This window comes from Lipophrys pholis, assembly GCF_963383615.2.
Source record: "Lipophrys pholis genome assembly, chromosome: 16".
NCBI lineage: Eukaryota > Metazoa > Chordata > Actinopteri > Blenniiformes > Blenniidae > Lipophrys > Lipophrys pholis.
Window position 1 is genome coordinate 21,202,043 of NC_137634.1, and position 26,938 is coordinate 21,228,980.

Below are 26,938 nucleotides of genomic sequence, written 5' to 3' on the forward strand. Positions count from 1 at the left end.
GTCAATTGATACAATCACAGAGATTCATGTGTCAAAAACCCAAGATAAGAGCTGCAATTAAGATATTTTATTGGCTAATAATCTCTTCACTTTCTCATCTAATTATTTCTTCTCCTTCAAAAAGATCTATTGAAGAGTCTTGTTCAATTGTTCGCCTGTGACCTGAGTGAATGTAAAACCATGTGTATGTTGTGCCAAGCCGAACAAAACACACTTCAGGATCCTCTACTCTCCAAGTACGCTGACATTGTGTCCCCTGTAACATGAAGCTTTATCAAAGCATGAATCACACGACTGATGGATGGAATAACTCCGCTGAGCGCCCCATAGCCACTCCACCAACAATTAATTTTTCATTTTCAAAAGAAATTGATACAGCTATCTGACTCCCCGGTCAAATGTCGTCCAGCAACCTCTGAGCACTTTCCTTTTTGCACACTATCGTAGCGATGGAGGCTGCAATTCTACCAAATGTAGTAGAACCAGGGGTGACAGAGCTTATACAGAGGTAAAGTGTCTCATGCAGGTTTTAAATTAGTGAAAAGCTGTCACAATAATCCTTGGGATTGTATGTCATTAATATTTAACAATATTTATGTTGATTCATCCTGTAACCATGAATGGAATCACTTTGGCCTGTAGAAAAAGATGTTTTACAACCAAGATTAAGAGTGCTGCAGAGTTTGTGAATGAACAAATAGGACCACCATCCAATCCACTTGACCTTTTGTTGCTAAACAAACTACACAAAGCCTTCCAAAAGACTTTTTATTTCAACAAAATGCAGCTTTATCTATGGATTATTCCAACATTGGCTGCTGCTAATACATTTTGAAAGGATCATTTTAATGCTACTTTAATCATTTAATAACTGGCAACAAGTTATTTTGATAATGGATCGAATTTCTCATTACAGTATATACAAGCTATTACATCTTTGGCTTTATTACTTTTACAATGGCCAAAATTATTATATTATCGGCAGGTATTACACCATTGACTATTATAACATTATTGGTTGTTATAGGGATGATGATATGATGTAAATAATATGTATTATTGTTTAAACCATTTCTACCTGCTCACACAATAATGCAATAGAAGAATGTTGCCATATATTATCACAAAAGTAATTTTTCTCATTATTGGTTGCTACACATCTATCTGCCTTACCGCTTGGCACTGGAGCTTATCCGAGCTACTAAAGGCAGGTAAATCAGAGTCCCTGATGCATGTTTTTGGTCTGTGGGAGGAATGTGGAGTACCCTTAGAACATGCAAATCACAAAAAGCATCTCTCATATTAGAGGTGTCCTTGCTGTGAGGGGAGAATGCCTAGTATGTATCCATCTTACCAAAATGAGAGGTTTAAAAGGCAAAATTTGTCGAGATATATTATCATTTCTGTTTACATCCTCCACATCGCTGACAAAGCATCAGCTCACGCTGTGCCCTCTGAGTTTGTTTGTTTGCCTCTCCTCCCGATAGTTGAGAGATTTATTTATTTTTAATCCTTATCAGCCATGAGCTGAGGGAGCAATGTGTGCTCATGTTCACAAGAAATCACACGAACAAGCCAAATATTGCCAGGCGGGGGAAATGAAGAGCGTCGCCAGAAGGAGAAACACGGGTCAGCCTGCAGACGTCTCCAGTATCAGATCACAGATTCCTTATTGGACTGTCCTGTGCCACTTGAGGCCATTTCCACTGGCTGTGATCTCGGCCTTATCAGATGTCTTGCTATACATAATGCAATCAAAAATGGCCAGACCACAAACAGAAAGCTGTGCGTGTGTATTCTGTAACAAGGCCTGTGTCGATATCTGTAACACAGGTTGACAAGAGGCACTAACAGCCCAGTTGGCCCGACTGAACCCGCCTCCTGTAAGCTGCTGGTCCTCAACATCACACAACTACCGCAGCATGAATTATACACACCATGATGATGAACTCTGACCTCCAGTCCTAAGGTGTGGCAGGTACTTTAAGGTAAAAGAATTAACATGCGGACAAGGAAATCAGATGAGGGAACAAATTTAAGTATTTAGTCATTGTGAACTTTTCTGTTTGTCCTGATGCCATATTTAGTAACAGTCCATCAAACTGAGCAATAGAAGTTAGTTTGAACACCAGCTTTGTTGTGTTTTTCTTGCTTTTTGTGTGTTTATTTGCTTCTTTGGAGGATTAATGTTTGGCAGCCTTGTTTTTCCCTGTCTTGGGTGGGGCATGTTGTTTACTGAAGCTCTTTTTTTGTAGTTCAAATGCGCTTTGAGTTTGATGACCTACTGTGTTGCTTCCCCATGACGTCTTTCTTCCTTTTGTTGTGTTTCTTGAGAACTTCAGACTTGCAATATTTATGGCAGGTTTTTATAACAATCCAAACTTGTCATGTGCCAGGCATGTTCTTCATTATCTCTATATTTTTTGTTTTAACAATTAGGTGATGGTTTTGTTGCAAGTTTATAGGAAATAGTGAACAAGCAAACAAAAAGATGTGTTTTCACTCCCATAATAGAAGAAAACAATTATATCACAAGATATCACAAGATAAGATGCATAATCGTATTTAGAGCTTAACGTCTGACAGATAAAGAATTGATAGCACCCAAAATTATTTTAGAAAGGACTAATCCATTCTTCCAGCTTCCCATTTTTCATACTACTTTTGTTATGCTGTTTCTTTTCTAAAATACCAAGTCCCCTAAATCACCTCGATGAATAATTAATGCTTTTTTATCTCTACATTTTGGTTTATTATATCAAAGTCAGAGCAGCAAAGAACAGAAACCAAGTCCTCAAATTTGTTGTAGAGAAATCATGAAGACACAGAAGTCAACATTAGGAAGAACCTTTTCAGAAGGTGAGCAACAATTCATTCATCTCCTTCACTGCTTCATTCAATTTAAGGTCGTGAGGTACTGGACCCGATCCAAGCGGACTATACTGACAAAGGCAGAGGACACCATGGACGGGCTGCCTCCGTCACAGGACAAACAGAGTCACACAACTACTCACATATAACACATATTCATATTCGTGTCCTCCTTCCTGTTGTTGTGTCACGATCCAAGTATTTTGGGCATTTCGATTGTTGACCACCAACAATCTCATCAACCTTCCTTTCACTGCTCATCAGTCAGCCTGCAGTTTGAGTTCTCCCCTCATGACCCCTCTGGAGGGTCTCAGGTTCACCTTTATGTGTCAAGGCATCCCCTCCAGCTACCTTCCTCTCATGACAATAGTTACATGAGCCCCTCACTCCAGTGTCTTCATTTGGCCTTAAGTGGATTTGTTCCTTCGGTCAATCTCCTCGACGCTCCATCTCTCAGCCCCTCTCCCCACAGCGGAGGAAATCTGAGACACGATGCAGACCATGGTAATGTGACTCATGCAAAAATAAAATCCCGATCACTCCCTTGCTCAGACAAGGTTATTACCAACTATTATAAAAATGGCCCGCCGTAAATCATCGTCTGAATCAAGACGCAATGTTGAGTGCAACGGCGGCGATGTGGACAGATATGGATTTTCGGTTGGGATGAAAATAGAAGTGCCCATTTGTTCCTGCCTGCATTCTCAGGGTATTGAAATCATTGTTCGCAAATGAGAGAAGGAGAAAGAGAGCGGACCTGTGAGCTGAATGAGAATCACAGTCTGTGTGATGTGAGGGGCTAAATTTGGCACATGTTCGTGAGGGGTGATCAGAGGTGTGCTCGCTGCCGGACAAGGTGAGGGTGAGCTGGGTCGTCGGACCCACCGGCACTCGCTCCCCCGAAACATTGTGTTCACTTCGCTGGAATGCAGTCAGACAGCCATGAGTAAGCAGCAAGGTTATACGCTGATTAACACTTCAATCAGACGATGGCAGGACTCTGGGGAGGGATGGCGTTGTTCTGTCAGTCAGCCACCTCGGCCAGTTTCTCTGTGCTTGGTGGGATCACAGCTTAAGGAAATGCAACATTTTCGAACAATATGGGAAAAATAGGATGCATTTGTAAACAGGTGCTAAAAATATGGGCTAAAATGTTAAAGATACTGTGCAATGTGACATGATTAAACGCTTTAATACAGTTTTTCTCGATTGATAAGACACTGAATTCCATTGACTGCACACAGCCACCGACTGACTGCACACATTTCTCAATAACAGGATTCTGGCGTCAAAACCTTGAACACTATTCCTGGTTTGTATACAGTTTCTAAAACTCTTGCACTTTTTTTTGCAACACACTGAACACATCTTTTGCTCATTTAAACACACTTCTCAATCATAGCACACATTTTTCAAAAAGTGAACACTCTGAGGCAGAATTCGGACTCTGTTCCAACACAACTGTCACAATTGAGAAACAACATGTGAAAGCTGAAAACACTTTTTCCAATGAACTGCAACTATAAAACCAGCTGGGGAAACTGCATCAGCTGTTCAGAATGGATGTTAGAGGAGTAAGAGGTCATGGTGGAAGAAGAGGACGTGGACGTGGACAACATAGACCATGGCCAAAACCAGAACGTGGCCCATGCACCTGGTCCAGAACCTGACCTGGCCCAATCACCTGGTCCAAAACTAGGACCTGCTCATGCACCTGGTCCAGAACCTGGACCTGACTCTGCCCAAGCCCCAGCCCGTGCACCTGGTCCTGGACCACTACCCAGATAAACACCAAGGCAAAGACCTAGACGGAGACAATGTCCCACGCAAAGAAATACCATCTAGATTAAATTCGTGCCACTGTCATTGACATAGTATTGTGATTTTTCTGCCTCCATAATCTCCCTTTCTGAATCCTCTAGAGGAATTCTTCTCTACATGGAGGTGGAAGGTATATGAGCGTCAGCCATATATTCAGTTGCAATCATGGTCTTGGCAAGTGACGATGTTTCTGTTGATGCATATCAGGGCTGGATCAGACACACTAGTCTTTCTTTCCACGTTGCCTGACCAGAGAAAACATATCTTGTGATGTTGATGAGGTCCTGTGGGCTGACCAGGCTGAAAGAATTGATGCAGACGTGATATAAATATTTGCATACTGTACTGTCTACAATACAGTGCTGTATTTCTTTGTCTAACATTATTTTTATTTGTAATGTAATGTCAGGCACTGCCCCCCCCGAATCATTTATAGGATGCATTTGTGTTTTAGTTGTCATTTTTGAGGACTGTATAATTTTTTTTATACTTCATGTGAAAACACAGTGAGAGAAGAGCATTTTGTATTTAGCATTGCAGTGTCATACTTTTGCTTTGTGTGTGCTCATTTTGAAAAACAAAGTTCAAATTTTGACAACAAAGTGCACTTTTGACACAAGTGTGCAGTGCTTTGCGAATTGTGTCCTAATAAAGAAAATAGGGTGCATTGCTTTGGAAAATATGTGCGATTTTCCACGACCAGTGTCTTATCAATAGAGAAAAACTGTAACTGGTGAGCTCTCCCTTTTGATCCTTAATTCTTAACTAGAAAACTACTACAGTACATCCGTTGGTGGTCTGACCCCCTCCAAACCACCAAGCAAATGATAAAAATTTCAGAGAAAAATAGCTTTTAAAAAAAAAAAATTAAATCCTAAGAGTAGTGGCGACACCAGCACAGTGACGCCCAAAGCCATGCTATAAGGGTGAGTCTGTGAAAACATGTGTTATGCAACAGTTATAGTTGTATTTTGGAAAAGAAAATTGGCCTCATGTTGAGTTTGTAGTCATTTTCCATAGTAATTGTTTGGTTTTGTGACAATATAGACATTTTCATCATGTTTACTCTGCTGGCTCAGTTGGCAGAGCATGAGACTCGTAATCTCAAGGTAGTGGGTTCATGTCCAACACTGGGCACCACCTTCTCGTGGGCTCACAATGTGTACAATGTGATCTGGGTGACAGTGCTCAGACTGCCACCCCCGGAAACGGATAAGTGGGAGAAAAGGGATGGATGGATGGATACTCTGCTTCACAACAAAGAAAAACATTTAAAATGAAAGGTTATTATGACATTATTTCACTCATTCAGCACTTAAAATTAAATTGATCTGTATGTGACCCCTGAACTCAAATGTGTTTGACACCTTTGATATGGATCTTAAGGGCCCTGGGTAAAATGATCACCAGCAATATTTAAGTCAGTATATGTTTTTTGCTAAAGAAATGCTTTGGAGTCGAGAAGTAGAGGTGTGTTCCAACTTTGATTGACATCTTTGATAGAAAGTCACACTTTGTGTGTATTACATACTCCCTCCAGTTTGAGATACTATCTGAAATAAGCGCTGCTGTCGCTGCAGAACTCAAACATCTCAAAATAAGGCATGAGACAACATTTGACATGGAGGTAAAGGCGATACTCCAATGTAAAATTCTCCAATAGTATTTTGTCGAGAGATAAATGAATAATTGTCCCATGAATACAAGGAAAATACTGCAGAAAGAGGTTGCTTTTTTCCTTTAATTGTGTCTTTACCGTACTGTTGTTCAGGCTCACAGAGCCGCCTGATTGATGAGAGACTGTTTGTTTTTTCAGTTTGGAAAATGAAATTCCACCTTCCAGCTGTGGCTTGTCACTTAAATCCTCATATGATTTTTTTTCTTCTTTTTTTTTTTTATAGAAATAAATTTTCACATTTGAGTGAGTGCGGTTTTTAATTTAGCTGCACTTTGGTTTCACTGTCATCACATTATCTTAATGAGAGGAACGGTTGTTCACAAGCTGTGTGGAGAAACGCTGCCTCCCATCGCCTGCCTGGCTGTCTGCTCCCTTGTTATGATGTTTCCAGATATGAAAGCTGAATATTGCTGACATTATTCATCCAACTCTGGGGAACAATAACCCAGGTGACATACTTCAAACCTCAAAAAGCAAGTAGGAAATATTGAGGAGTATGGTGCCCTTGGGGAAATTATTTATTTACTTAGTTTATATTCTATGTTGTCAGCATACCCCTCTGTCGCCTGGGGTATTAAATATGTTAACTGCAAAATAAAGGGGCTTCAAATCTTTCTTTTTTTTTTCTTTTTTTTTTTACAACTCCCATAAAAGTGTATTTATCTGACAAACCAATAATAAGATCAGAGGAAGGTTATGTTTATGTCTCTTCGGTAGTTTGGAAGAGTCAAGCTTTGGGATCTGAAACTTTCTCACTTGGAACTGTAAATCTATCTTGTCGTGGGGCCAAAAGCTAAGAATAGGCGCCTTTCCAGATAAAAATAATGACCTCTCCGTTTTAATTTGCGGCACTATAATAAATGTAAGATCATCTCCTCCCTCCCTCCTTGTCCATCTTCTCCTTTTCTCTGCAAATGTTCTCGACTGTAATGGCGCGAGTATTTTCATCTCGGCGCAGGGACAGATGATGCAGTCCTTCACCCACAATGACTGCCCGTGCTTCACGTTCATCATTCGTCTTCTTGCCCTCTAATGTAACCGGATCCTTCATCGCTCTTTGTAGGAAAACTTCTTTTTCACCCACCCCCTCTGCAAGAAGAGTGCGGGATTAGCCGCAGAGAAGATCAGAGCCCCGGGGTCGAGTTCAAGGACACTTGACTTAAGCAGGGATAACAGGGATAACCCAACTCTTCACTCGAATCATTTGCACAAACTCGCATGTCAACATCACAAAGACCTAATGCTTTGAATGTTTGAATGAATTTTTATTTTATATAACTTTGACGGCAAAGCAATAACGCATGGACAATAAGAATGAACGGGATTCTCTGGTATTCTGACCTTCTTTTGCACTTGTTGGGTTAATTGGTGAAGGACTTTTGGATAAAACCTGAGAACGCGGGACAAACCCATACAGGAGCGGGATGAGCAAGCAAGCTCCACATAGGAAGGTCAATTCTGAGGGTCGTATTGGTTTGCTGACCACAACAACACACAATAAAATCTATCCATACATCCATACATCCATTCATCAATACTACTTGACAATTGACCTCAAATTCATGTTTTTGACTGTTCTCCACACAGAAAGGCCCCCAACTGACCCCCGGCTGTTTATCCAATGGTTTTGCACTAAAAATGAATTTTCCATTTAACTTAGGCTTTTTTTTTTTTCATCAAAAATCATTGGATTTGCATGTTTCCCTTTCAAATCAGGGTAAAAGAGACCCGTGCACAACGTGGGAAGGCACAGGCAGGTCTCAGGCTCACCCTGCTTGTACAAACCTTCACACGCTGTGCTGTCATGCCATCAATGAGAGCCGGCTGTCTCTCTGTATGTATCTCCTATCAAATGTTTAAAACACTTTGATATACAGACCTCCCGGCTTTCTATAGTTTAGCTGATGTACATGATGCTGATATGAGATATGAGACATATCTATTAACTGCTGCCAATCAAACGGGGAATAAACTACTCTGTCAGGTCCATTTATTTCTAAATCTGATTTGAATGGAGTCAGTGCCTCACCAGATATGAGCCTCTCCGCACATCACTGATTAAAGCCCTTCATCTAAAACCAGAAAAATTGCACAAGCATAATTGTCCAAATGTACTGCAGGTCACAAATTAGATTTCTAAGAATATTGCAGTCCAGAGCTGGAGACCTCCGACATCATGATTACTCATTAGCTTCAGAGATTTTTAGATTTTCCATAAATGGAGTTATCATCACTGGAGATTTACCAAGCAGGACTGAAAACAAACGAGAGTCTGAAAACCTGCATTTTGTCTTAGTTCTTCTTGATTTTGCCATCCTTCTAACAACCAATAATCTAACAATGGTCAATTCTAAAATACCTGCCAATAATATGCTGTAATAATCTTGTCCTTTTTCAATGTAATAAAGCCCATAATGTAGCATTTTATCTATTATAACAATCAGAACCTTTTGCCAATAGTATCACAAGTTATTATATGACTGAAGCAGAATTAAAACAATCATTTCAAAATGTAATAACTGCAGCCAATAGTAATACATAAATGGGGTTGTATTTCTTGGAAAAGAAATGCATTTTTGCAAGTTTTTTGCAGTGTGCTTCTAAAAAGATATAGATGTGTCCATTGAAGAAACACTCTGCAGCACTATACTTTATCTTTTTACATTATTGACAAGTCATTTTGTTATCAGCTTTATTATTGTGAAGCACTTTGTGCTACAACCTATGTATGAAAAGTGCTATATAAATAAAGTTTGATTTGATTTGATTTGATTTGATTTGACTATATTCAGAATGGTAAAAAAAAACAACTAATATATCATTTTCAGTTATTACATTATTGGATGTTGATATGTTATTTATTAGAATACTTCCTGTTACACACTTGCAAGCCTGATATTCAATTAACGATAACAACCAAGCACAAGTTACAAACTACTGAGTATTCCACAAAGATGTCATGATTGTCCAAAGATACTTAATCTAATCTTTCTTTTAACTACGGTCTCCAAAAAACAATATTAATAAGGAAGGACAATCTTCCATCTGTTGTGTTGCATGAGTTTTTAGAGCGACAAAATAATACTAATCAAGTCCAGCACAGTACAATTATTATAATGTAACCACACACTGGAGTTGAGTAAATGCACTCAGTTACATACTTTCCACTACTGTTCGGAAACAATTAACTTTTTCCAAACTACTTTCCTTCACAGTCCAGGAGAGCTCACATCACACGTCTCAGCAGTAAACAGGAGCATTAATTATTAAATAAACGTGAGGCGAGCTCGCTGGACTGACTGAAGCCGTCGGCAGCACATCGATCTCCCAGCATCCTGCTGTCCACTGGGCAGAGCAGAGCAGCGAAGCTTCTCCCAGGAAAGTTCCCCCCGACTGTGTGTAGAGGTGATAAGCCGTCCGACTGCTGATGGATGGTGTGTGTGTGTCTGACAGGCCAACTCGCCATGCCTGTCTGGCACGGAGATGCTAATTCACTGATACTGAGCACATGAACATGGAAATGTGCTCAATATGTCGCTTCTGAAGACAGCATTTTTATCCTTCCCGAGCCAGGGTGACTGTTTAAGCACTGAGTAACCAAAGTATGAACACTTGTCACTTTGGTATCTGATGACCTCAGGAAACTCAGACCTCAAACTCTGACCCTGACCCCATGTGTATCCTGAGTCTTAAACTTAACCCAGGTATTAAATACCTGTCTTACCAAAGTATTACATCAGGTCAAAGCACAAACACTTTCTAAAGGCTCTTTAGTTGTAAGAGTATCGGTGATGTGCTCACAGAATGTAACTGGAAATACAACGGTGAAGAGTAGAAAACACACACTGCAGTCTGGCCTTGTTCTGAAACAGGATCAGCCAGCACTCTGACTGATTAACCCCTTCTAACAGGACTGGCAATGCGCCAACGCCTTGGCCTGACTCGACCAGCTGATTCACTTTCCAAGGTGTCACTGATACACTTCACCCTCCAGCGGGAGTGTCTTAACTGCCACGGGGGCTTCAGTGTCGTCAGTCAGTGACAGCCTGAAGGACAAACAGCGGTCACCCCAACATCAGATATCAACCGTTTTGTAATTCAATCTAAACTTAGACATCGCAAGGCAAGTGTCCATATCATTAGTTGGTTATGTGATCACTGGAAATCAGCAAGAAGAGCAGAAGGAAGATGACAGTGTTGCATTGAAAGTTATGATTATTTTAACTGCATCTTATAATGTTTGATTAAACAGTTGTATCACTTTGCGTTCATTGAAAAAACAACTAGTTATAGTGATTCTAGAGAGACTCTATGATTATCTTTGACCAGTGCATCAATATAATAACTGAGAAGAATTCTCAGATCTCTCTGCTCTTTGTAATCCAATCCTAATATCTTCTTCTGAGGTCAAGTGTCTGCATCAATTGATTGTTACTTGATCGTTCTAAAATCAGCCTTCTTGATCTTGAAAGAATTTGAGCTCCAGCTCTCACCTGAACAGCGCTTTTCCAGATTATATTGCATTCAGAGTCCAGATCCAAAAGTGTCTGAAGACGATGAATTGCCAATGAATATTATTCACCGCAAAAAGAGAAAATATCACCAATGAAATGTAAAATAAAATGTATACACTACACGAAAGCAACTAGAATGTTGAAAACAACCATCAACCACGAGCTTTGACTGAATTATCAGCCATTTATAAATAATATTGTTACACTAAATCCATTATTGTATCTTTTAAACAAGTTGTCTAAAAATAACCAATAATTTTTATGATGTATGCACTTAAATTGATTGGTGCATCAACATATAACTGGTGACAACATACCAGAGCTATGAAAAGATTTTTATATTTCAGTCACTGACTAGTGTTCCACATATTGCTATACTAGTAGCATCAATATAATAACAATTATTATTAATAATAATAATAATAATAATAATAATAATAACAATACATTTATTCCTTTAATAACCATATTATTATTATTATCATTATCATTATTATTATTATTATTATTATTATTATTATTATTATTATTATTATTATTATTATCATCATCATCATCATCATCATCATCAAAGTCTATAATCATGTTGTTGTTGTTGTTGTTGTTGTTGTTGTTGTTGTTGTTGTTGTTGTTGTGATATTTTACCTGTTGAGTATTTTATTTTATTATATGTCATCATTACTCAGCAATTTTGTCAATGTATTTGTCTTCAGACTGAGATTCAGATTCAGAAAACTCTAATTGTCCCCAGGCAGCAATTGTCACTGTGTGTGTATGTAATTATTTCTATTAATAAGAAGTCGCTCTGGTTCTCCACTTTGGGCACGCAGAGTGACCAGCAGCCACTGGTAACTCCTCTGACTGAGTGATTTAGCTTTGTTTGGCTGCTTGTGTCTGTCTGGCTATGGCTCACTCCATTACAACTCTAAATGACTAATTAATGGTCCCAGGACAGGTGACACCAGCACCTCAAGATCCATTTACAGCCCCATCCCCGCAGGGCTCTGACTACACTTCTTCACATCTCCCTCACCTCTATCTTCTCCTCTCCTCTCTCCTCTCTTCCCCCTCTGCCTCATCTCTTATTCATCTGATGGTGGAGTACTGTTTAAGGAGCAGGTCTGCGGATAGACAGATGGACAGATTGAGAGACAGGTGGAGCAGACAAATGGAGGTGCAGACTGCATTTGGGATGGGATGGGGGAGGAAGAGCGATAAAAAGAGTGAGGTAGAGGATGTGTTACTATCTTTACTGGATGGGAGATAGATTAGCTTTTATCTCAAGCACAACGGGCTGCCGTTCCTTTTCTTGTACAATTTCATTTTGTGTCAGATCGATAATATGAAAGTCCTCCAACTTCTTACCTTGGATGCTTCTGTCAGCGATAGACTGCATCAAACCCCGGCACTGCAGTGCAGATGAAGGAAAATATTAGATAAAACTACTGTTACTCACAATCACCCTGCTGCACTACAGTACATCTGATTTCACTCATCACAGGGAACTGCAGTGTGAGAGTGTCAGTGCTTCTGTCCAATGATCCCTCAGAGCAGATTCTGCCTGTACAGTATGTCTTAAAGTTTATTTTTATTTTCTATAAAAGTTTTTAAACCAAACTTTAAATACTAATTTCTATGTGAAATATAGAAAGTCAAGCAGAAACGAGTAAATGTGCAATAATGGGGAAACATTCTGACATTTTAGTTAAAGAGGCCGATCTGTCACTACGAGGCTGTAATTTTCAGAAAATGTTTTTCCTGTATGCAGCATGAAAATCAGAACTGGCTGTGAAATGGAGCAACAAAATTGATCTGGGGTGCAGTATGAAGTAATAAAAAAAAAAAAAAAACAGCACATTAACTGGCAGTGCCTCCAACTGCAGCCACGGATGTTTATTTCAGTCATCTGAGCCCTGCTCTAATATCGTCCCAACAAAAAACCTCTTTAAAATGTTGGACGTTAAAAATTCTATTCAAAATTACATTAACACCCATTTTATTTACTATACCACTTTGCAAATGTTTTGTATTTTTGCATATAGTCTCTCAACTGGCCTGGGAAGCTTTCTATGTGGTAAAGGACTTTGGTATTTGTGTTTTTCTTATGGAATTTGTAGATATTTCCTCATGCAATACTCACTTGATATTAGTCATTCAACCTCACCATGATGCTAAATTGCAGGAGAATGCACTACACTATTTAAAGATTTGTTTGCACCAGGGGTTGTATCTCCAAGAAGGAATGCCATCTCAATAAGGATGCTTAATGTTTGTATTGTATTAATTTGTCATGGAGAGTCTCACTGCCAAATCATTTCATCTGAAGACAGTGCTTTCTGCATGAGATACAGTTATTATCGAGTTGCAAGTGATGTTTCTAATGTGCTGAAATATTGTAGTAAGTCGTGATGAGAGCTCTAAACACACATCCAACGGATTCCACGTCTTTAATGTGGTGTAGGCATGTATGTATGCTTGTGTCCTTCACTCAGGTTATGTCTGATTCCAACTAATTCTGAATGAGTTCAGTGTGTGTCAGTCATTTACCGGCTGCAGGGAGGTTTATTAGAAAGAGCAGATTGGTCATTAAAACAAGGTTAATGAATGACGGCAGAGATGAGAGCCAAAAAAGAAGAAAAAGATTTGCGGGTGGAATGCAGAAACAGTTTTCTGTAGATTCATATATATGTAAATCTATGGAGATCGTCCATGTGGATGCAATCATGCATGCATGTAATCGGATGTAATCACAGCATTCATACTGTATCCGAGCTAATTTAGAATTAACACCACACCGGTGTAAATAATCACACACCTGAGGAAATAAAGGCAAACTCAAACTGCCAAGGTCATTGGCAACTGTCCGCACGCGCACACACACACACACGCACACACACACACACACACACACACGCACACACACACACACACACACACTGTAGACAGGAGATAGGGATGAGTCGCCTTGTGTAAATCAATTACGGGGTTCAGTGTCAAACTGAAGGCCATGAGCAGGGCACCATAACAATATCCCCACCGCAGCCTGTGAATAGCAGCCGCCACTAAATCAGCTCTGTGCACCAGCAGATAGCATGGACACCCGTGGAGCAGGCGAACGGGTCCTCAGAGGAGAAGTAAAGTACTGAGCAAATGCCCTTGTTTGCTCGGAGAAAGAAATACTATCCCACAGGCTTTAATAGGCAAAACAACCTAACGTTGATATGGCCTTTCATGCTTATCGGGAGAACCAGCAGCAGGACCACTTTCCATCATTCGCTATCTCTGCCTTGTTGACTCTCTGGTCTCAGTTTCTCGTTTTCTCCTGCTCAGTGTGTCTATATTTACATTCCCGCCATAACTGTTTGTGTCCATTTGCCCCAGATGGAGTGCTCTTGAGCATGACTGGGAACTGCAATAACCACCAGACCCCCTACTGCTATGGCTCATTTGATAAATAGAAACACTGGTCCTGAATGTCTTTTATGGGTCCTGCTATGTTTTTAATAAACAGCTTATGATATTTGAGAAATGTGCCTGTTTACCCGTTGATGATAAGATGACTATCACTTTTAAATATCCTCCCTGCATTTTATAAGAGGCAATATTGAGCCTGTTGTGATGCTTGCAGCAGGTGTTCAAACACAAAGGTATGTGTGTAGTTTTACCCAGATAAATGTGTACACGTTCTTCATTTGATATTGTTTTGTCTTGTGCTGAGGAGACGGTTTACAGGGGAAAGGTTCACCCAGGTTGATGTGAAAGTAATGGACTGCCCTGCAAGACGCCTTGACCTTAACCCCACTCGATTGCTCAAGATGAATTTAAACCAATGCTTTACAGGTCAACACCAGCCCCAACTGCTGCTGCTGGTCCATAAAGGCTCACATCTCTGCAGCCACAACTCATCTGGGAAACTGAATATAGGCTTAAATTAAAACAATGCAGAAGGAAGGAGCATGCACACACAATCATTCCTCTAATGCTTTCCATCGTCACACACACACACGAGAAAAGAATAGGAACTATAAAAATGTATTGATTTCAGTTTGTTTTGTTGATATGCTCGTGCAGTGTGCTTGCCACCAAGACTATTTTTGGGCTGAATGCCTATTAAAAGCTGGGCCAGACGTTCATCTGTCTCCGGTACCTTCTTTATTCGTAGCCTTTTCTTATCCCAGCTAACACTGGCGAGAGGTAGACGGCCAGTTCGTCACAGTGACACATGAACAAACTCACAACTGAAGGAAATTTAAACTACCAATTAAACTAGAATGTCTCTGTATTTTGTGAGGAATCTGGGCCGCCCAAATGAAATCTATGTAAGCACAGAGATAATATGCAGAGTCGGACTAAAGAGTCCTGGTCTGAATTCAACTGCGACACCATCATATGTTAACAAGTAAAAGTGTGAAACTTCTGATAGTATTTGGCTTTTCTTTCTTTTCTTTCTTTCTTTCTTTCTTTCTTTCTTTCTTTCTTTCTTTCTTTCTTTCTTTCTTTCTTTCTTTCTTTCTTTTTATTTAGCTGACCTTTATAATGCATCTGACTGCATCTGACTCTTCTAAGCACACTTGTCCTGAAGCCTATGTTGTGTTTCCTCCTAGTTGAAATAAACCAAATCAAATTTTTATCTTCCTTCTTTCTTTATTCAAGCCCTTCCTCCTCCACTGTTTTTCTTGCTTCTTTCAGTCCAATAGGAGTTCTTTCCAAGAGGATCACTCTATGGAGCTGTCCGTGGTGCTGAACCTCTCCTTGCCTTCTACTGTTAAGAGCACATTTTCTTTCCTTCCATCTATCTTTCTTTCTTACTACCAAGTTGTTATAGTTTTTTTGCCACTGGTTTATCAGCACTGCCTTCAATAACTGTAAAATAAAATGTTTCCACCATCTACATTTGGAAATTCATGCACTATAAATGGTGCCCTCACAGAATTCCAAGGCTTTTTGTTTAATAAAAGCACAACTAACGCCATTCTCAGCACAAATGCCAAGTTCTTTCATTTCATTTCAAACATTCAAGCCAGCTCAGGAGAATGAATGACAGATGAGTCCCATATGTCGTTCCAATGCATAACTTGGATTCAAAGGAGGTTTATTTATTCTAGTTTATCGATTTGTTTGCTGACTCTATATATGGAGTCTATAGTAGTATGAAGTCTATAGTATACTCTAGACATGAAAAGAGTGACCCGCTGTCCTGACCTGAGTTTTTTTTTTCTTGGCGAAATGGATCAATTGAAAAGAACCAACCAAGGTCTCATTATCAGGCTTTACTGCCTGCACGCAATTACAGTATGTGCAATGGAGGCAAAACGTTGTAAATTAAAGGTGTAGTAACCTTTTGGAGACATGGGGGTGGGGGGGACAACAGCATTGATAAATAATTGTATGGTTTTGCAGAAATAATCAATAATGGAAATTTGCTGCTCAAATTGGCTTTTGCAATTACGTTAACAATAAGGTTAATATTTTTGACTTGTCAACATGCCTTTATAAGGGTATTGAGTATATGAGTTGATAATGGTGTGAGGTAACATTACAGTAACAGCGTTACAGTAAAGAATCCTTTGATACTTTCTTTAGGTTTCGTGGATTTCTTCAGTCATGCTGCATCTTCCATGCAGTTCCCTTTTCAAATAATCAGCTGTGAATTATGAATTAAAATGGCTTAGAGGTACCTCAAATTTACCCCCCCCCCTCTCTCCCCCCCCCCCCCCCCCCCCCCCTCTCTCTCTCTCTCTCTCTCTCTCTCAGTGACAGACGTCAAAAATACCACCCAGGGAGCGCAGATCAGCAGCTCTCACCAAACAGCCACACAGGGCTGATGTTCACCTTTCCGATGCGTAACTGTCTGAGAGAAAACTCCTCGCTCCTCCGGACGGAGACGCGTGAACGAAGGTGACAATGGCCACCGCGTTTTTTTTCTATTCTGACTGAAAAGTACTGAACAATGCCGGACTGATCCCTTTGTGTGCGAGAGGACTATTGGACGGTCATATACTCGCTTAGCTTTGCTCAGAAAGACACCAGTGAAAGGGGGAAGATGTGGATGTTTTACAGTGCCGACGATTCAAAATGTATATTTTCTTACTGGAGCCTGTGGTGTGCGTATTACGCAGCGGTGGTGTGCGCGCTGTTGTCGCCCGTCAGGACCGACGGTGTTTGCCCGCCGTCCTGCGTCTGTGCCACGGACTCGGGTACGGTGACCTGCCGCGATGGGGACGATACCGAGGTACCAAGTGACCTCCCGGAGTGGACCTCCACCTTGATCCTCCAAGGGAACAACATCTCAACTTTGAAGCGCGGCGCGTTCATGAGCAACGACACCGAGCTGGACATGGCCACGCTCTCGCTGTCCCACAACGGGATACAAGAAATTGAGCCGTACGCCTTCCTGGGGCTTCCCCGGTTGCACTTGCTGGACTTGAGCCACAATCAATTGGAGTCGATCTCAGCCAGAGCTTTCCACGGACTGCCCGAGCTGCGCTCCCTTTACCTAAATTACTCTCTGACGCCTGCGGCCACGGCGCAGCTCCCACATGCGCTCAGCGCGCAAAGTTTGCGCAACCTCCACAGACTTGAGTTGGCCGGGAATAGACTGGAGTCTATTCCCTTGGAGAGATTAGATATATATAACCTGCACGTTTTAGTGCTGGTGAATAACTCAATAGAAAGCATCGGGAGGGAAAATGTAAGCAGTCTGTACCAGCAAAGGCGCTTGCGTGTCTATTTGTCTCTGAATCCGTTTAGATGCACATGTGAACTGGAGGCGTTTTACTACTGGTTGAAGAACTCATCCCAGTGTCCGGATGCAGGGTGGCTTGTGTGCAGTGAGCCCGAAGCCAGGAGGGGGGTCTCTGTGGAGAAGCTCCGTGGTGAGGACGTGGACTGTCTGAACGAGAACCTGGAGGCGGTTTCCTACGTCTTCCTTGGTATAGTGTTGGCTCTAATCGGGGTGGTGTTTCTCATGGTGCTCTATCTCAACCGAGGGGGCATCAAAAAGTGGCTCAATAACATCAGGGAGGCCTGCCGAGACCAGATGGAGGTCTACCACTACCGTTACGAGCAGGACTCAGACCCAAGACTGGCCAACGTGGCGGTGTGAGACTTTTGGCCAGAGATGTACAGCGACACAAGGATGGATACCTATCCAATCAAAATGACTGGCAATAGAAATTCACCATCCAAACAGCAGCGTTATCATTTCCAACAACTGGCCTTTGAACTGCATAACTTTTTTTCTGTATTGTCCACAGAGCCAAAGACTGTAAGAGACTATAAAGTGTTAATATTACACAATTTACTTAATAACATCGAAGCACTATTGTACATATTGTATGTAACTATTTCCTCAATCATGCATCATGTGAACTGAAGCAGCTTGGCAGACTCACTTAATGTTATTTAGCCTATTAAACAAACAGTACACAGCATTTCAAATTGGAAAAGCCGGAGTGAAACATTACCTCAATGGTATTACTGGATATTTAATAAGGCTACATTCAGGAAATCCTGCAGGGAGAATAAAATTGGTGCAAATAATGAAAGCAAAAGGTGGTGTAGAAAGACACTGAACATACAAGGCAAGTGACTCTGTCAGAGTACCGTGTTTGTGCAAGTTAAGGTGCTGCAAAGCTGTTGCGTTTCATCAAAATCCTCATCGGATAAGTTACCACTCTCGTGTCTTGTTGACTATCATTTGACAGCTTATCAGTAAAGTGGTCGAATCCGGCAGGGACAGGTTCTAATCATGCATGTGATTGTTGTAGGCATAGAAAACCAAACAAAACATGAATAAAACTGTCAAATAGAATTGCTGCCTTAGCAGAGTTTTTTACAACTGTACATTTTGTCATCAATGTCAAGAAATTTAGACTTCATGCGGCATATGTGTCCCTGATGTGTTTGTCAATTTTCTAAAGGTTCATCATCATCATCATCATCATCATCATCATCAAGGTTGAACAGAAAGAAGTCTTGATCATCACGTCAGCTTCCTTTGATGGCACCAGTGAGTCAAAAAGCAAGAGGAGGTCGACACTGGAGAGATGCGACATAAAGGCGCAGCAGTGTCAATCTCATCAGCAGTGTGACCAATGAACCGTGAAGAATGAAGAACGATCTGAGAAGCTGGAGCCTCTCTTTGACTCCGAGCTCATCAACCCAATGAGCCAAAGGTCTACGTGAGAATCACAGGGTCTTTGGATGTAAGGTCAACATGAAAAACTGGGGGAAATTAGCAGGCTTATGCATGGGTGTCAATGGGAGTGTGGCAGTGAGTTGTAATTTAAGTATTATCAAGTTGTATTAGGGGAATTTGACTTATAGGACAAAAGGGCAAACCAGACAAAACCATGCTGATAAAATGCAAATTCAGCAGATTTTCTCTTCATACCTTCTTCGATACCACTTTATCCAAATCAGGGTCACATTGAGCTAGAGCCGAACCCAGCTGACATCTGGGTGAAGGCAGGGTAAACCCTGACAAGTCACCTATCCATCACAGTGCAAACACAAAAGACAGATTATCACACTCTTGTTCCCATTTAGGCTCAGATACATTTTCTTATCTTCGGATTGTGAGAAACCAGAGAAACTCCACACACCCACAGAATAAAAAAAAGAAAGAAGAAGAAACATCAGCCCAATGCAATACTCAAACTGGCACTTCACCACTGTGCAGCAAAGAGATTTGCCTGTATTTTCTTTACCAAATACAACAAAGCGAATAAGCAAACACCAGAAGCAAAACAGTCGGGGGAGAAATTAATCATCTACTGACAACTTCATATGCAGTTGTGGCACAAACACAGAGATTATTTTGTATTGCTGTTGACAGCAGAGACTGATCAAACAATACATGTTTCAGTTTGGGGCAGAAAGTAGGCAGATAGATAGATAGATAGATAGATAGATAGATAGATAGATAGATAGATAGATAGATAGATAGATAGATAGATAGATAGATAGATAGATAGATAGATAGATAGATAGATAGATAGATAGATAGATAGATAGATAGATAGATAGATAGATAGATAGATAGATAGATAGATAGACAGACAGATGTGCACTGGGTTTTATAGAATCAGCAGTGGAGGACACTCTTTTACATAACAACAAACTTGTTGAAATGCCAGCGTACGGCACACTGTCATGTTGCATGTGAAAGCTGAGGAGATGAACCCTAATCATCAGGACAGCAGTGTCCAGAGATAAAAAGCATTTGTGTGCTCCACATGCATGTGTGAAGGTAACAAGAGTCCACAGCCGAGCCAGCAGCACTGGATGTGCTGTAAACACAGTGGTACTTTGCAACAAATGGACCCTTATTATCCACACAGTGACAGTGCTAACACTGGGGTGCTGAGCAGGTTTTATGTTGACTAAATGTACCATCTCTGAAAATAAACTGAGCTCAGGGCTGATGGAAAAGGCATTTTTCTTGCTACAATGCCCGTGTGTACCATCCGGTTGTTCTAAAGTACCTGAATGCAGCCCGAAGAGCAGAGACCAAAGAGTGGGCCGAACTGGCAGATTGACATCCCATGAGTCACATTACTGCTGTGCCTGTATAATGAAAACCCTGGGCTGATTTTTTTAAAAGTGCGTCACTAATGTGCAATCACCAAAAGGTGACAGTGACAGTCATTTTCCGTGTTTAGAAATATAATTGAAGGCTGGATGGTGGCGTCGTGGTTAGTGCTCTTTCTCTAAAGAATATTAAGTATGAGTGGAACTTACAGGAAGTTTACAAGTTCTCCCCAGGTACCTAAATTTCCCATATTTGAGGTTTGTTGGTAACCCTGAAAGTGCCCGTGTGTGTGAATGGGAGTGTGTGTGGTCGTCTGTCTCTCTGTATTTGCCCTGTGATGAACTAGAACTCCCTGAAAATCTAATGCGATGTCCTTTTAAAGAATTCAAGCTTAAAAGCTGCTCTCCTTTTTTTCTTACATTTTGCTTACAAATATGGCATTCATCAAAGATTTCCTCTCATTACTAAATCCCACCCCCACCCCCACCCCCTCCCACTCTCCTCCTCATCCAGGTAAATGACTTTATCCAGTTGAGTGACTTTGTAAGGACTCGGGGACAGGGTTTAAGCTGAGCCCAGCATAAAGGAGGAACAAAAAGAGGAAGATAAAGAAAGGGGGAGTTGAAAAAAGATTCATTATAGTTCTTTAGTCCAGGCACCAAATGTCCTCGGCGTATGCAAAGTGGTGAGTCATCGCCTTGCTCTTTATGTGAATGTCTGGGAGGCCGAAGCCCCGCTGCAAACTGGGAGGAGACGAATGTAATGGACATGAAAAATATCTTCGCTGCTTAACAGCTGCTGCTTACAGAAAATGTTCTCATATCTTGTCAGCTGAACTCGGGCCCACTTTAAAAATGACCTCCATCACTCCTCTCTCGATACAGCGTGCAGTCAGAGTGTTTTTGATTCATCACAATCCATCAGCCACTGGGTGAACAGTCATCACACATGCATAGCTCGCAGCAGACTGAGCTTACAGTGCAACGTACATAAATTCAAGCAAATGTTTTCTCCACGTTTGGGGAAAACTTGTGCTCTGCTGAGAAGTCCATGGTGTGCTACAGAGGTGAGTAAGCCCCTCTGATCGCGGCTTCATAGGGTCTGGTGCAGGTGGGAGATAAGAGGAACTGATTTACATTCTAGGACAAGCAAAGGCTCAGTGTTGTAGTGGTTTGCACTCTCCCCTAACAGAGTTATATCCCTGATTAGTAGACATTGTGGTATACATCTGCAACAAGAGCAAATTGTTGATGAAATTAGTATGACCTGAAAATTATTTGCCCACTCAATTGCATTTAAATATTAACTTTGCACTCTTGAGATATTATTTAATTGAGATCAACAGTTTTATTTATTATACAAATACAAATTATTTTGCACTGTAATGGACAGTCTACGTGTCCAGGATGCTGAACACAGCAGTTGTCGAAGATGAAAAATTGATGGACAAATCAATTTAAAACATTTTTTAGCGAATTGCTGCGTTTGCTCAATTTTGTAAGACTTCGAACACAGGGGTGTCAAACATAAGAAAATATAGACATTTATATCACATCTACTCTGTGCCACAACAAAAAGAACTCTAAAGGTTATAATAGCACTATTTTACCAGTCTGGCCCACTTAAGATGAAACTGGGCTGCATGTGGCCCCTGAACTAAAATGTGTTTGACACTTCTGTTCTAACACATCAACTTTAAGGGCAAAGTGTTCCATTTCTGCCTGAAGTATCCCATCTAATAACAGTTGCTGAACAGACTGGATAAGAAGGCCAGCTGTGTCCTGGGGACTAGGTGGGTTGGTTATTCCATAGAATTTGTAGGATAGATTAAAAAAAAAAAAAAAAAGCCATTGGCTTCAGCCTATTGCTTTTCTTGGTCATTTAAAGGGAAACACTGTGGTGAACTATGACCAGACATAAACCATTCGTTCATTCATCATCTTATCTGATTTCATACAGAAAGGCCCCTGCAAGCAGCTTCAGTTCTCATTGCCATGAGACAAAAGTGCTAACCACTGCACAACCATGCCATCTCATCCTAAATTCAAGCCGTGACTAATATACTCTCTATATACATATATACATTTCATAATTTAATCTGTGGCTTTATTGCAAAATGTCAAAGGAATAATAAAAGTTCATTGTGCTGCCTGCAAAAATATGCCCGATTCAATATTTGATCGTTCTCTCTCGAGCCCTCACTTTTAGCTTTCACAGGTTAATCTGACAAAAGTGCTTTGATCCAATCTCTGTTTAGATAAATGAGAAAGCCAGAAAGCAAAGGGGAACCCCAGAAAGATTAGCAGAGGTTTTGTTTTTGTCACAGCTGAAAACCCCCGAACCCTGAATGTGTGTCAGAGACAATTACTGTGTTTACCACACTAGAGAGAGCACCGTGTTTACTTTAGATTAAGCGGCGGCTTTCCAGACCAGCGTTAATGACAGATCATTAGTGGGCGCCCAAAACATTTCTTTCATGTTTTAATTGTTGGAGTGCAGGCCGGGGACTCCTAACATGTTCTTAAGAGATTAATTAAGCTTAAATTTGAAGAGTAAAAGGTTTGTTTGTTGCGTAGCAAGGTCATTAACTGGCATTCAGTGGTAAAGTCATTACAAATAGTGCTCATTAGAAAGATTCCCAGGAGTCAAACAGGCTGAGTGAATCTTTTGTCCGGGGTCACAGCGTCCTGTTTCACTCTAAAGGTGGAATTCTGTGAGTTTAGTGTTCTGTCATATAGTGTTAACAACTTCATGCATCCCATAACTCACACACACATTGAAGGTGGGCCACTGGCAGACGGTTCTATAATATTGTTTATGAATGAAATAATATCCACAATCTGTACAGACAATAATTACACGTCCCTCGGTTTATCTTTCACAACAACAAAGTAATTTCATTACAAAAGATGCTAAACTGTTTTCTGTGGTAAAATCAAGGGAAACCCTGTCTCAGCTTGTATTCCATGTGGATTAAATATGGATCACTTCTGTTTTATATGAAAAACATTTGGCTTACAAGGCACCAACTGTCATCCAGAAGTTCGGTTCTGGCATTTCTGTTCCAGGTTTGCATGTTCTCTTGGCGCTCATGTGAACCTCCAACACTTCCACACTGGCCAACAGGGCATTTCAAGGGCAAACTGTCATGTACTCCTTGCTCTCATTTGGACTTTCTAGCACGGTCCAAATACACGTGTTCTAGATAATACAGTTGACTGTAGTTGTAACCGACTCTCTCTGATCTGATGGTCTGGCAGCCTGTCTGAGGTGTACAGTTCCCGTTGGACCTTTTGGCTGGCGATGAATATCTGGGATGGGATCCAGCTCCACGTGACTCCACTCCGAGTATCGTAGATGGATGGACAGTTCATTCGTGCAGCACCACAGAAAAACACAGCTTGCGAGTCGATTGTCCTTTGACCTCCCCCTTGAACAGATTCTCTCGTAACAAGCTGTGCAGGTGTGTCAGATCTATACGCTAATTACAGCTACAGACTCACCTGTCAATATCCAAGAAGAAAGCGTCAGCGGTGTGCAGAAGGGGCTGATGTGAAAGAGCTCCAGCCTTAATCTTTCGCAGTAGGGCAACATATTAATTTCTCAGATTTCACACATTAATTCCAGGCACATCCTCTCCAGCAAGGGCACAGGTGCCGCTTTTTTGGATTACATAGTTTGGTTAGGCAGAGTCAAAATTACCCTTCACATCCCCGGAGTGATTGGAAATGGGGATGCTGATTAACAAGATAATTTTCACACAAGAAAGTTGGAAAAACTGAACCCAAACCCTAAAACAAAATTGCTTTTGCAAGTTGTTATACTAATGCAAACTGCTCCTGAGCAAGCCTCCATGTAAGCACTGTTCTCTCAAAAGGAGGAAAAAACATTTTGGAACCTCAAACCATTTTCATCTTTTCATTGAAAGAGTCGCTCATCAAAATTCATTGAATAAAATCCTTTTCGAAAATCAACATATAGTTACTGATACGAAAATGTTTTAGTTTTCTTGATAATTTAGTGCATTTTTAACTTTATGGCAGCACAAAATGTCTGCACATTTTTAGCTATTGACACAAAACAGTCTGAACTGAACTGCTTTGGCGCTAAAACTTAATTGAGTGTCTTCGGTACACTGTGAGCCTGTGCTTAACCTTGTCGATGAGAGGGTAAGCCGGCAGCTGATGTAGCACTGAGAATCTTCAATAAAGGGTGAAAAGTTGCAGTGAATGTACAGGATCTACAAGGGGGCAGCTGGCCATGAATTTCCCAGTTGCTGGGTTGTTTTAGATGAAATTCGGCCTTGAAGATGTGAATCATTTTAGTGTTAAAATATACATTTATTCTTCACAATTTAGGCTCTTGTCATTGGATGGTAGTTTCAGATTGAGTCCTGTGGGTAAATGTTGAAAACATAGACTACAACAATGGCAAGAGCTTCAATCAGCGCTGTGTTAACAATTCCTGCAGCGACTTCTTCGAGTGACTTAATACTCCCTGACAATTCACAATTTTCTGCTTGAGATGACATCACGGCTGTTGTTTTTTTAAATGTTCTGCTGATTGTTTGAGCGATTCAATTAAAACATCATATACATTGCATGTCAAGGGGGTGAGAAACACTGTAGCTTATCAGGGCAGTAGTGGTTTAGAAGTTAGGGTACAGACTTGGGATTCAAAGTTTTCAGGTTCAAACTCCACTGCAGACAGGTCACCACTGTGGATCCCTGAGCACAACCCTTGGTATCCTTAAAAACAGGATAGGTCAATGTGCAAAAAAAGGAAATTCCCCAAGGGGTTTAACAAAGTATGATTAGTCATTCAAGATCCATGTCAAACATAAAGCTTGATATTGTTTGTCTTCTAACTACATTTTACACTGGTTTGACCACAACACAAAAATAATGGTGGGATAAAGTGTATTTTTTTAATGACTGAAGTACTTTTAACATCATATATACCCACTAGCTATAATACCTTCTAATTAATGTCAAAACTGCTCATTGAATCACATTCCCATTAATCATACCAGCATCTACTGAGGAGCTTCTAATTAGCTGTCAGTGAGTCAGTTTGGAGCGTGTGTGTGTGTGTGTGTGTGTGTGTGTGTGTGTGTGTGTGTGTGTGTGTGTGTGTGTGTGTGTGTGTGTGTGTGTGTGTGTGGGAGCTTCTCATTGAAATGACTGCAAAAAAAAAAAGAAAATGCAGAATCAGCATTATGAATATTTCATGCCGTCCTTCACTCAAGAGGAGCTGCTGATCCTCTGACGGGTCACAACATCGGTCCGTTATCGCTGAGACAGAAACAGCATCTGCACTGACAACCTGTCCGTCATTTTCAGGGGTTTTGAAAGAGCTCTCACCATTCTCGGCTCAAGACAACTTTTACGACCTGGATTTCGAACATGCAGTCTCAGCATGTGCCATCACATCGCGAGTCTGTCCTCACAAATTCACATCTGTGTGAAAAACACTTGCAGATAAACCTGTCAAAATGATATCCAATAACATGCATTACAGCAAAGCCACCCACAAACACTGCATGTTATGTGAGGTTCAGAGTAGTAGTTACAACCACACCACGTGAAGCTGGTGCATGCAGCTTCAGTAATACACACTGAGGGGTTGTAGGCCACTTTGTTGACAACAGAGCAACCTGATTATATCAGTCAGTGTGCACACCAGCTGGGATTTTTATACTCTAAAACTGTTAATTACTGCCCTCTTGTGGCTATTTGACTTTCATGCAACTGCACAAAAGTGTTACAAATGCAACAACAAGGTGTTCGGCGCACATGTCAGCTTTAAGATCTGTTTATATGATTAAATGGAAGTTTTAGAAACAATACAAATGGAGCTGAGGACTCAGCTGGACTCGTAAAACAACCTCACAGCGTGACTGTGTCTGAAGACTGGCACATCCTGAACATGTCACACAGTCCATCAGAGGGCAAACACATTTACACTTTTCAGTTCTGTTTCATAACAGGTTGTTGTTGTCATTGTTGAATACATGCAGACAGAAAGACCACCACTCAAGTGCAAATTTAGTAATAACTTGACAATCAGAGACATTGACCTTTGAAAAGTGAAGGAAACCCTTCTTTGTGAGTGAGAACTTTTATCATTTAAACCAGGAATAAGATTTTTTCCTCCATTATAACCCACAGTCAAAGTTCTTCACACGTGTCTCTTCTACTGAAGGCTCCTGGGAAATATGATCAACCACCCTCTAATTACTCACAGTCTGTCTTTTCCTGCCACTTTGTCCCCTAATGGCCGATCTTGAAATTTGAATCCAACTGATTCCTCCATTACCTGAACATGGAAACACCCAAGGCGTGTCCAGTGGAGCGGCAATATTTCTCCTATAATTGCTTGTTATAGAGTATCACACAAAACTATGAGCAGGTTGTTAAAGTACAGGTGAACTGGCAGCAGGGTGGCAGGAGATGTCGAAATGCTGATTTATCAGAAAGACACCCTTAAGGGTTCTGCCAAACCTGCTGACAGCACAAT

The 26,938-nt window shown here is 40.8% G+C and overlaps 1 protein-coding gene across 1 annotated transcript; it reads left to right on the plus strand.

The window, feature by feature from the left end:
- The first annotated feature begins 16,677 nt into the window (after positions 1 to 16,677).
- On the plus strand, positions 16,678 to 18,683 carry tpbgl (trophoblast glycoprotein like). The gene has a single exon (XM_080482514.1). It carries the CDS (start codon positions 16,928 to 16,930, stop codon positions 17,987 to 17,989), a length of 1,062 nt encoding a protein of 353 aa, XP_080338640.1. The 5' UTR covers positions 16,678 to 16,927; the 3' UTR covers positions 17,990 to 18,683.
- The last annotated feature ends 8,255 nt before the right edge of the window (positions 18,684 to 26,938 follow it).

Coding starts and splice junctions, on each gene's coding strand:
- tpbgl (XM_080482514.1), top strand. CDS start 16,928: ATGTGGATGTTTTACAGTGCCGACGATTCAAAATGTATATTTTCTTAC.